Source organism: Phaethon aethereus, assembly GCF_964289735.1.
Source record: "Phaethon aethereus genome assembly, chromosome: 3".
In the NCBI taxonomy this organism is placed as follows: Eukaryota; Metazoa; Chordata; class Aves; order Phaethontiformes; family Phaethontidae; genus Phaethon; species Phaethon aethereus.
The window spans coordinates 30,376,066-30,388,911 of record NC_138576.1 but is presented as its reverse complement, the minus strand read 5'-3'; the positions used below and the strand labels follow the sequence as shown (position 1 = coordinate 30,388,911).

Here is a 12,846-nt window from a genome sequence, read left to right as displayed (position 1 = left end):
AAAAGAAAGGCAGTGCACTGAGGTTTACCCCATCCAGGTCTGAATTCTGTTGTTAAATGCTCTGCCAATTTCAATTCAATACTTCTTATCCTGGTCAACCACTCTTAGGGGGGCTTCTTGGTGGAGTAGTAATGAATTTCTACAGTTCACTTGTCTGCATAGAGGTCGTGCTGTGCCTGGCAGTAGTCTCCACTGCCCTTCAGAAACTCCATAAATGTGTGACCAAGAACACCACAGAACTGCTGTAAATAAAGGGGAAAAAAGCATAATGAGCACAGGTGAAACAAGGTTATTTTGAAGACACCAAGCATTACAAAATGAAAACAAATAAAGCCAGAACAACTAAGTAGTTTCACAAGGTTTATTTTTTAATCCAAGAATTAGGTTTGCATAAGACCTGTTACCTTTCTTAGCAAGGATTACTCAAAAGTAAATACATTTACTTAATAGAAAGTTTCCATATGGTGGTGTTTCAACACCAAAACCTGAAATGTATTGAAATACCAATTCAAATGTGCCAACACACAGCAACAAGAGACTAAGCTTGAAGAATCCCTGCGTTTTATATAAAGCATAGCCTTTCCAGGTTACCTATACAACTGTATTTTCCATTCAGAGTTGACAGACAACATCTACTAAACTCACCCTGACCTTCAGTAGCCCCATGAAGGCAAGGGTGAGATTCCTTGATTATTCAAGCAGGGCATCAGACAATTTCTAGTGCTTAAACAAAATTACCATTCTCTACATAAATGCGGAATCACTTGTCTTAAAAGCTGAAGACTTACTTTGCAAGTAGCACCATTCATCCACATACAGAACAGCCAGTTAAAAAAAAAAAGGCATCTAAATCTGTCTCAAATAGGAGGCCTTGAAAGCAAATGCAAAGTCTTTGTGGTCTAACAAAACAGTGTGAGCTTTTGAACGTGTTTTGAGTCTTTCAAGGCAGCTTTGTACCTAAGGAACATTTCACATACTAAATGTTGAAGACACATGGCAACCTTCATCTCCCATTCTACACCATGACTTTATTAACATACCAAGATAGTGGTAATACTCCAGCTAAAAACATACACAGGCAAGTTTATTGAACACATCATTCCTGCCCAGTGATGTGCTATTTTGCTATGGTTAAATTTACATATAAAATTACTGCAAGGTGCACAACCAGGAAGTACATAGCTAATGAACTCTTGGAGTTGTAGTATTCATTTGTAGATGTTGCAAATGAACCACGAACATATGCTTTTATGCACCGTGGAACCTTACAGAGGATTAGTTTTGCGCCCAGCCACAGCATCATCCGTGCTGCTGACCATACTCAGAAAGTCCTTCCTGCCTAGGGAATGAAAGGGAAGAAAAAAGAAGTTCTGTTTCCCAAAAGATAAGATACAAGCTGAACCAAATGCCAACTAAATACACTTAGGTACTAGAGAGAAACGTCACTGATCCTACAACCATTTAGTAGAAAAAAATTACTTATGTTGACCAGTCAACTCCAAACATTGGAACGAATTAATGTATTTCTATGCCCAAATAAAATATTGCCCAAGACAATTTTGAAATAGATTAGCTGAGCATGCAGTGTTACAAAATTGCTAACATGGACTCATTTTCTTAAAAATGTGATCTCCCCTCCCAACCACCCCACCGCACCCACACCCCACCCACTCCCCATCCTGGACACAGTAATATCAGGTCTTTGCCTTCGTAAATCTAGTTTTTAGCAAACAGAAGATGTAACTTCATTGTAGCAATATTCAGACTTTTTAAAATCACAAACCATCACTATGCATCCATCCACATACATAATCAGGCCAAGCGTACATGAGAAAATAAGGAGAAAAGAGTATTTCAGTGCTCTAGACTCAAACTTTTCCATTCCAAGGACCATGAAAGAACCAGCTTGTGCTGAAAAGCTTCCCAACCATGACAAAACAAATTCAAAAGATCAGGTGCTAAAGAAGGCTGTACAGTAAGTCCTGATAATAGCCACTGTCTTAATACACTTCACCAAAGGGCAGGAAGAAAAAGCTACATGCAAGGAAGTTGGTTGCTAACTGCCACCTAGGACTTGGAGACAGACCAAGACTTCACTGCAGGCACTAAACCATATATACCATAAGACTACAGTAAGTCTAACAACTATTTGTATTAAACAGAAGTCACAACAGATCAATAGTCTAACAATTGTTGAATTTTCTAAGAGCTATCTTAGAAATCATTAAAGTTAATAATTTATAAACATGAATTAAAGTTAACTACAATTTAAAGAATTGCAACAATGTTTTATGTTGTAATGTCCCAGCCGAAACCAGGACACGTAGACATGGCTTTGCTCCATTCGTAAGTACAGAGAAGAGGCAGTTCCGTAATGGAGTAGTAGTAACAGAGAAGAGAGTTTGGACTGTAGCAGATGGGTAGAACTGGATCGCACTATGTTACAAAGGACCCTGAAAAAGCAGACCAAAGGCCTCCAGGCATCCTTTTTATGTTTTCAGACAGCTTCTCAGTAAGAAGTTTTAAGAATGCACCTTAATTACAGGCACGGCTTGCAAAAAAACCCCACCCAAAACCACATAAACAGCTAACCAATATAAGAAAGAAGTTAGCAGAAAGAAACTAATAGGACAATTCCACATGCACTTTGCTGCCACTTCAGAGATACTACCATCACCATTTCTGCAAAGACCGTAGCGATAGAGCAAGAGGAAATGGCCTCAAGTTGCGCCAGGGGAGGTTTAGACTAGATATTCGGAAAAATTTCTTTACTGAGTGGTCAAACATTGGAACAGGCTGCCCAGGGAGGTGGTGGAGGCGCCATCACTGGGAGTATTCAGAAAACGTGTAGACGTGGCACTTCAAGACCTGGTTTAGTGGGCACGGTAGTGTTGGGTTAATGGTTGGACTTGATGATCATAAAGGTCTTTTCCAGACTTAGTGATTCTGTGAGTAAGTTCACCAGTTACTTACAGAAGAAGGTAGGTGTGCGTTAAAAAGTCTCCTAGGACCAGACCTAGGGAACACCTAAAAAAGCAAATAAAAAACAGAACTGAAGATAGCTTATATAAAGTCACTTTCAATTAGTTTAAGAAGCAGAACAGCAAAAAGGACAGGACAGCTTTACGCAGATAACAGCTGCACAAAGTCTTGTGTCACTTTTCACATGCACTGGCAGATCCCATGTTTATCTCTTCTTAAGACTGTTAAGAGGAATCATAGCCAGTCCTTCTCCCTGGTAGAGGATGGGGGAGCAGAGGCTGTCAAAACAGAAATAGAAGAGCATGCAAGTGAGCTCGAGTTGCTCAAGGGGATAGAATGGGGTCACTAGGGTAAAGAAAAGACCTTTCAATCTGGGGGGAAAAGAATGTAGAGTAATTGGAAACCATTAACATGACCCCATACCAGGGCAGGTAGGAAGTAAGAAGTAGAATCATAGAATCATTTAGGTTGGAAAAGACCTTTAAGATCATCACGTTCAACGGTAATCAGGATTCATCCATCCTGGTAGGCAGGCTGCCCTTAATATGCACCTATGAGTACTCAGTAAGATACCAGACAAACTCATCATGGGGGTAAGAAGGAGGACAGGCAGGAAAGCATTAGTTAAGTAATAAACCCTACTTTTTTAATACAGATTGCTAATCACATCTAGCAGCTGGGTGCACAGGTCAAACTCTTACACAAAGTTGAAGCAAGTACATTATGCAATGTTAAGTTTGAGTTCTATGTGTAATTAACCCCTACAAATGAATTCATTTCATTAATACTGACTTAACAGTTAGCAATTAGACATATCAGCACCTTACTAATTCACACAACTAAGGACCTAACCAAGCATGTATCTGAGTCTCACTGTTTGCCTTGGCAACTGCTGCTGCCACGTTATAACGGAGGAAAGCTTACATTTTCCTTTGATGTGAATGCCATCACTTCTCACCATTACTAGCCAGAAAGCTCCACATGCAGACCAACTCCTTAATGCAGCAAAACGCTGTATTATCCTAAGACAGCTTTGCCAACCTAGTTTAGTTCTGACCCCGGAGCCAAATGAAAATTAAAGATAAAGTAGTACATTTGCATGCTGTTTGTGTTATGGCACTAAGCCAGAGTACAGGACTTCACCCATCTTCAGCAAAAAGGACTGGAAGATGGAAAATCAGCTATAAAAATAGTGTTGTAGTAATTAAGACCACCTTGGGCTTATGGGGAACTCAAATGGCATGAGCAACTTTTGAGAGGCTTGGAATTACCTTTAAGAGCTTTAAAATTACTGTATTGTTTCAGACAGTTAACTACTTGGCAGGTAAACTATCAAAAAAGTCAAGATATTGTATGAAAGTGTAAAGCTGCATAACTGAAACTCAAATGCATAGTATGGTATGCAGAAGTTTCTTTAACAGAATGACACCAACTCATTGTTTGTACCATGAAGCTGGGTACTCCAGCATATTCTTTTCAATTTACATGAGTCTTCCTTGAGGAAAATTAATATCGACGGGTTTTGGAAACAGAAGCAGCAGTTTCTATTAGTAACAGAAAGCCAAACAACATTTAGACTGTTAGATCCATCAAAATAAACTTCAAAAACAAAACTAAGGTTAATATGCCAGGACCACCTACTAAGAGGCAACCTAAGAAGTAACCTACTAAAAGTTATGTTAATTATGATTGCACCATCTACTATCATTTATGCGAAGAGAAGTTAGAGAATAGTTTATTCAAGCAAGAGGAAGACATCTTGAAAAGAAAAGTTTTAATTCATGTCCTTCTTTGGGACAGGAAACCAAAGTATCTGTCTTCACTGACAAGCAGATTCACATATATATTAATTCTGGGTTTGAAACAATCACTTTGCTTATGAAAGTAATCTATTAGCTTGTTACCGATATGCAGAAAGCAGAGAGTTGTAAGGTTATCCCATGCTGTTGAGATTCTTGTTCACAACTCCGTAGCATCTCAAGAAGCATGCAAACAAAAGTGTTTGTTTACACAGTTACATAACACTTCACTCTACCTTCAAAAGATGGGCAAGACTGCTCACAGTTGCTCAATCCACCTGCTCATAGACCAGAAACATTTACACCCAGAATCAATTATGTGGGATCACATCCTCTGAAGTAAAGACCTGCCACACATTCACCTATTGAAACCACAGAATCAAAACTAGAAAGCTAAAATAAACTACACTTCTTCACATTTTGAGAACACCTGGAAGTAAGTTCATTGTTCTAACTTGCTACATGAGAAAAAGTTACTGAAGGACAAAGGGACAAAGTCAGGGACCCTGACTTTCTCCTACTACTCAAGGCCTAAGTATCAACTGCTAAGGCAGACAAGGAGGAGTGACGGGGTAAGGGGTACAAACTGCAGAGCCATTACGCAAGGTGGAGGCACACCTTCATTAGGCATTGTTGACAAGATCCTCCTCCTATCTACTGGGCACATGAACGCCTGTATTACGACATCCACTAGATAAGACTATTTTGGACCAGAGAAAGCGACCCATGACCTAAGAAAATACACTCATGCATCACAGACAGGAGATTCCAAAGGTGTATCATAAATTTGCTATGACATGTTCTGAGAAGGAAGGATGTTTCCTGTGGTTCAAGTATGCAGTTGTAGGGGGAAGAAAAATTTATCTCAAAAAGCTTCCTGTATAACAAGTCAATGCAACTTCCAGAGATGACGAAACTGAGGCCATGTGACTGTCTTGCTAGTTCTTCTGCTTAGACCACGGAAAAAAAAGGCAAAAAAGCCTCAACAGATATTGGGGAAAATAAGACATCACAGAAACCATTCTACCCCCTTGTCTAATGCATCTTCTTTTTTGAGTTTCTGAAAGCAAGGAGTCTCAAAATGACTTTACACTGTCACTTCAATAGCAAGCTACGTAAACCCTGTTGTCCTACTCAAAAATTATTCCATTATCTTTTAAGCAACAACATGAGACATTTAGCATATACATGCAAAGACAGTTATTGCTGTATCTTACTGAGTCTAATAAAGGCAAGAGTACCAAACAAGAAGTTGCATCCAGGAAGAAAACTGTGAGGAGTTTTGGAAAAAACTTTATAAACAAAGCTACCTCTTATATTGATCTGAGAGAGTGAGTTTTAACTTTTTAAATAAAAGGTGACAATCTGCTACTAGTTTAGAAATCAGTAATACCCTGATCTGGGCGTTCTGGTTAAACTTTAAGAAAAAAAGGTGATCCCTTGCAGTCAGCCTACACACTGGGATAGATCCAGCATTCTTACGTGGCATGTATTCTGTCAGAACAGGAAGGTTTCACAAGACAGAAGTTATTAGATAAGGCTAAATTCTATTTATTTACTGCCTTACTGACACATTTAGTTTCAGTAAAACAATGACATCCTTTTCCCTTGGTTCCTGCTACATGTCACTCATTCTGCTTTCTCACTCTCACATTTCCTCCCATGGCTGTAAAATTTCTGTATTCCTTCTTCCACATTTTCCCCTGAAATGAATCTGTTCCTGTAAGACAATTTCAAAGCCCTTTGCTTTGCTGTTCCATCAATGGAATAAGAGCTGGCATTTAAGTGTCATCTTCAGGTTTTTTGATTTGACAGTTTTATGAGATTACAAAGACACAGGGTTCATACTTCTGAGTCACTGCTTTGGGAAGACTCTGCAGATGCAGGTAGACATATTGGAAAGTTGTCTTCAGCAGCAATAAGGAACACCAGAATCACAAGATCCTCGTGCCATAAAGCCTGTGCATTTGTCAGCTCATAATGTTTGCAATGTGTGTAACTGGCTTCCAGACAACCAAGACCTGCGCATAACTGCCACTAATCCAGCTTCTACTATTACCATATGACAGTTACTTGATTTTGATAATGCTTTGTCTTTCTTGCTTCTCTACTTTTGGAGGGCATACTAGCACCAGCAAACCTTGCATCGTTTGTGCTTAAATACACGCTGTGCCCTGTGGCCACAGATGTTAGGCCGCACAGACACCGAGATGACGGGGAGGAGGGGGAAGGCAAGCATATGAGGAAAGTGAAAACTTCTGATGCTGAACAGTGATCCACCTCCAGAAGGTAATGTCTTTCTTGAAAAGCCAAACGTCAAGGTCTTAAAAGCAGATTCGGTCAAAATTAAGTTATTTGACTACATTGAGCTTCTGAGGATCAACAGCAGGCTGGTACAGAAACATCCACTTCAACATGTCCCTCTGCGGACTCCTCCCGCCGAGGAAAATCTAAAGGCCCAGCCTGAACAAGGCCGGCTGCACACCCCACCTCTGCTGCATAGAGCTCATTTTGAAAAGAATTCACGTCCTCGCTCGCAGCCAGTTCCGACTCGCCGCCCGAGACAAAGAAGCCGCTCGGCCGCCTTCGCCCTCGACCCGGCGGCGGCCGCGCACGTGGGGCCGCGGCGGGGGGCGAGCACCGGCCGCGCCAGCTAGCCAGCCCGCCCCAGCACCGCGGCCCGGCCGCGCTCCCCACCGCACCGCCTTGGCCGGCGGGTGCCCCCGGGGCCGCGTCAGCTGCGGGGCGCCGGGCTGCCGGCCTGCCTCTCGCCGGCGAGGAGACGCGGACCCGGCCGTGAGACCGCCCCGCGGGCCTGGCCGTCGCCCCAGCTGCGGCGGTCACGGGTTCGCATCACGCTTCGATCAGGCTCCCGACGCGGAGCCATCTTGTGCCCCGGAGCCGCCGCCCGGCCCCGACCTCCTTGCCCCGGCAGGGAGCTCCCGGCCCCTGCCGCCTCAGCACCGCCGGCCTGCCCCGGCCCAGAGGCGCTGCCCTTCCCGGCGGCCGCGTGCCCCGGCCCGGCCCGACAGACGCCGCCAGACAGACACCGGCGGGGCGGGCGGGGCCGGCGGCAGGCAGGCTCAAAAGCGGCTTTGTGCCCGGGCCGGGTTGCTCGGCAGCCGCGAAGAGGTCGCCCCCTCCTCCTCTCCCAGCAGAAGAGGGGAGAGGGACGCCGGTAGGCGGGAGCAGGAGTAGCGGGGCGCCGGGGGCAGGCGGAAGGCCGAGCCGCGCCTCAGCCGGGCTGGCTCGGCTCCCCTGCGGCCCGCCCGAGAGGAGCCGCAGCCCAGCGCTGCGAGAAGCAGCCCGAAGCCAGCGTGGCCCGGGCGACAGAACAAAGAGACAACATGGAGGAGAAGGGGGGGGCGGGGGAAGGAGAGGAGGAGAGGCGCGGAGGAGAAGCACGGGAGCCGGGCACAGGCGAGCAGCCGGCAGGGCGAGGGGCAGGGGGGAGGCGGGCCGGGGCGGGGGGCGCAGGCGGGCGGCACTCACAGGAATATGGTTACTCATTGAAGACTGTAGCCTGATCATACAGCCGGGGTGCGGGCGCCACCGCCGGGGGCAGGAGGAGCAGAACCAGGAGGACGCGGAGGCGCTGGAGGCCGCGGAGCTGCCGGCGGGGGTTCGGCGGCGGAGCGGGGATGGACCATACAGCTGCGGCAGCGGGCGGCTCTGCAGGCTGGCGCGGCGCGGACGCGGCTGCACCAGGAGAGAGACTCGGCACCGCCTCCCGCACAGGCGCCCCCACACCCGCCCTTCACTCAACGTACGTTAACGACGAGCGTCGCGCCCGCCCAATTAGAGGCACCACCAGCGCGTCCGGGGCGGGAGCGAGGCGGTCGGGGGGGCGTGGCGCCGGCGGGCCGGGCGGAGGCGGGAGGGAGCCGAGAGGCGGAGGCAGCCGGCGAGAACCGGTTAGTGAATGAAGCGGGTGGTGGCGGGGCTGGGGAGGGGCGCGGCGGGGGCAGAGCGGGACGCGCGGGCGGGTGTCGGGGATCGTCTCTGGGGGCTGGGCCGTGGCCCCCGTGCGCGGGAGGCCCACCCCGCGCTGGCTGCCGCTGGTTTCGCCAGGAAGCCCTTGGCGCGGCCTCCTGCTCCCCCGGGGAGGCGAGTTCTAGACTCTTCCTCGCGGCCCCGCTGTAGCCGGACTCTCCCCGGGATGTGGGGGGGCGGCTGAGGGGAGGGCGGCCAGGGCAGCGCGGGGGCTGCCAGAGGGGCGGCGGGGCGGTGGGGTGAGGCGGGAGCGCCGTTCCCTGCGAGGGCAGTAGGAGGCGGGGCGGCGTACTGCAGCCCTCCGGCGTCCGCAGTGGAGGGCGACGTTGGGCGGCGGTGGAAGGGTCGGGATTTTGCATGCCTTTTAATCCCTAAGCCCCGTCACTCCTCTGGCTGCAAACCCGCTTTTCGCGAGTTTAATACAAACAGGAAGCACTTAGCGCGTTTTCTCCGCAGATTATTCAGTGCTTTTAGGTCGAGGTAAAATCACGATTTCTGGTTTTACAGATGGGAGATCAGCCCGGTAGGCCAGAAGTGGTGGAGGAGACAATATGGACTCTCAGCCTTGTGCGCTCGCTCTCTCGCTGCTAGGAAACGCTGTCTCCTGAGACGCCGGCGTTGCTGAAAGGCAGTCATCTCGTGGGTGAAATCGGCGGTGGGAAACACCTATGGTGTCACTACCGTGCGTAACTGATGGAGGCATCGAGTCAGTCCCCAGCTGGACGCTTGTCGACCTGGAAAACACCTTAATGTGGGTCAACGCTAGCTTTATGAAATAACAGGCTATTTTTAGCTTCAGATAGTCTGGTACTGTTCTACTTATACTTAACTAGCAAAGCCTTTCTTCTGCATGTTACTGTTACTAGACCAGTTACAAGAGTCTGCAGAAGTTGCTTTTGATCTAGAAAATAAACAGCTCGTTTCTGAATCTCAGCAGTTTGTATTGGCTTGTACAAAGGCATGGCTGGTTTGTGGTTTTGCCCAAATTTTCTGTTTTTGTATAACCTGCAGAAACCATGGTTTGTACAGAGGAGGTTTTTTGTGGTAACGGACACGAGAGAGGTGTTCAGAACATGTCTGCATTACCTTTCACTCCCACCTGGCTTCAGGTGGGTATAAGCTAATTTCTGAACAGGAGCCATGCCTCTGCTACAATAATATTCTCAGCTTTTCTGGGCTATAAATACATCTGGGCTGCATTTATTTACATTTGTGTTTTGTGTTTACTGACTGACTCAGGGCACAGCTCTGGTGAACTTGCACCTGTTTACACTTCTCCATGTAAAACTTCTTGGAAATATGCTCAGAATCCTATAACATTAAGAAGATGACCCCAAGGTTAATAATGGCTGTTTGCAGTGTTATTTATTTGTTGATGGTTACAATGTTAGGAAGGTTTTGGGGAAAAAAGAGAAAAACTCAACACAGCTTCTCTCTCTCATCATTAAAGTTTGAGGAATTTGCTCTGGATAGAGTTCAGAGACAGATTAAACAGCTCTTTACCTGCTTTAATCCATGCTGTGTTGGTTTTTGTTGTTTTTTTTTTCCTCCAACAATGCAAGCTTTTGTATACTGTTTCATTGCACATTAAACTGATGAGGGTTTTAGGATCAAATTACTTTCTGCTGCAACATCCTTTCAGTACTTTATCACAGTAAGTTTACACTGGAAATAAGAGTCACTGGCAGGTTCTTTGAAATTATATACCATAAGAAGAAAGGATTTATCTCGGAAAACTTTTAGTCTAAAAATACATGGGGGTTTTTTTTGAGGAAAGAATGCCTGTGTCATTTTAACCATTGAATATTCATTTTTATTATGATAGTCCCTATCTGGACCCCTTAGTTGTGATTAATTATGTCATACTAGTTGTCACTTAAGATGCAGTTCCTCTGCTTTACACCCTGAGATGACAAGATATACTTGGAGTGTGAGAGAGAAGTGGCCTACAATAAAGTAGTCTACTATTTCATATAATATAGGACAGAGTCAAAGATATTTATAGGAGAGATAGACAAATGGATAGTTAAAACTAGTGAACTGATGAAACAAAGTGGGTTGAGGAGGCAGAAATTAACAAAAAGAGACAAGACTCCTGAAGAACTTTAAAGATAAGAAAAAAAGAAGTGCTTGTGAACAGAAATTTCAGAAGAGACTGGTATTACCAGTTTGAGAAGCAAAGATGTGATTATCACCATTGCTGTGGTATTAGGAAGATTAATACAACCTTTATGATAAGAGGTTATAACAGGACAAAGTTTGAATACATTTTTGAAGCTGTGTGTCAAAAATAAAATTTGGGCGTAACCTAAATGTCCAGCCCTTACCTAGTTGACTATTATGAATATTTTTGGAAGTTTTAATAGGAAGTTGTGCATTAAACCAGTCAATTTAAAGAATCTGAAATTTCAAAAATCAAAACTAAGTTACACCTTATGATTACTTTCTTTTGTTTTATAAAACCTGCTGTTTTCTTATCTCTGATAACTTGATGTTGCTTTATTCTCTAAATTACAGTGGTGAAAAAAATTCCCTATTCACTTTCTTTATGTAAAAGTGTATGTACTTTATATGCTTTGTTTGCCATTTTTGTCAAAAAGTGGAATCCTGACATAATTAGGAAGCAATCTTTTACTTCTCATCATCTTTGTCAACCTTCCTCTACTTAACAAAAAATCCATTATATTATTTTTTTAACCAGAGGGTGCAGAACATGAAGTAGTCTTCAACGTGCGGTCACACAGTGTCCATGCATCACTTTGAAGTGGTTTGTATTAATTTCTTGCTAGAACGTGTTCTGGTTTGAGAATGCTGCTTCTGTGGGATTTGTGGAAGTTAATCGTTAAAATAGTACTCTTAAGTTTGAAATATGTATCTTTATGTATCAACTAATACAAATACTACTGGAAGACTAAATAAAAATACTGATTCTTAATGTGCTTTAAAGTGTCTTTTGCAGACACTTAACTTCCTTAGTCCCTCTAGACAGAAGTCAGTTGTCCCTGACATTTATGTGGATCTTCTGTGTTGTAACACAAGGGCAAAAAACCCCAAACAATTGTATACTGGAAAGAAATATCAGAACCTGATTTTAAATATCAGTTGGATGTAGTTTCACTGTAGTTTCACTATGTTTATGTGGACTAATCCTATTTTAAATTGGAATGGAATCAGGGGGATTTTATATAGATATTGATGTCATGTCCATTACTAGTCTATCTGTATGGAATTAACTTACACACTTCAGGGTTTGCTGATTAGATCTTTGATTTGCTGATACTAACTGTAGCTTTTTGTGGTGAAATCTCTGAAGGCTGTATTTATGCCCATGTCATGCCAATGTTTAAAAAGGTGAAGTGAGTCGACTATGACTGGGTTAGACTGTCATCTAATAGAAAACTCATACAGGACTAAGCTGATTAAAACAAAAGAGAATTACAGGATAAGAATACAATTAATGCAAATCAATGTCATTCTAGGGTAAATAGCTATTGTAAAGAAAGCTGACTTAATGCTTCGGTAAGATTACAAGATTGGCATAAAAGTAACTCCATGGATGTAACGCTAGATGTGTATGTTTTAGAACAGTTTTATCAAAGCAGTGTAAATCAAAAATCACTGAAAAAAACAAATGTGACTGATGCAAGGACTGATGAATAGCAAGTATCAATGATGTCAACATTAGTTCTGCAGAGTAATCTAGATTATTTAGTAACTTGTGTTCACCCAAAAATGTGTTTTAGTACAGACACATGCAACGTCATACAGCTAGAATCAGAACACAAGCAAGATTTATAAGTTTTTAAGAATGCTTCCATTACTCTAAAAAGAGTACGGGGATTATAATGGACAAGCCAGTCAATACGAACTCCCAGGGGAGTGCTGTGGGTAACAGTAAAAATGATCCTTAGATACAAAACATGAAATGGTGAGGAGGAGTAGAGGGATTTTTATTTTTAAATAATGTCAATACTAACTGTTGAAATACCATGTGCAATTCTGTTGACCATAGACCTCTCAAGTTACTTTATTTTCTGATACAAAAAAGCCCCCAATGTGTCTGGAGCCCCTG

At 44.2% G+C, this 12,846-nt stretch overlaps 1 protein-coding gene across 1 annotated transcript; it reads right to left on the bottom strand.

The window, feature by feature from the left end:
* Positions 1 to 146: 146 nt before the first annotated feature.
* On the bottom strand, positions 147 to 8,312 carry LOC309403350 (uncharacterized protein; the record flags this gene model as incomplete). The annotated part of the gene is made up of 2 exons (XM_081997453.1): positions 147 to 242; positions 8,274 to 8,312. The coding sequence occupies 2 exons, from the start codon at positions 8,310 to 8,312 to the stop codon at positions 147 to 149; spliced, it is 135 nt and encodes a 44-aa protein (XP_081853579.1).
* Positions 8,313 to 12,846: the final 4,534 nt, after the last annotated feature.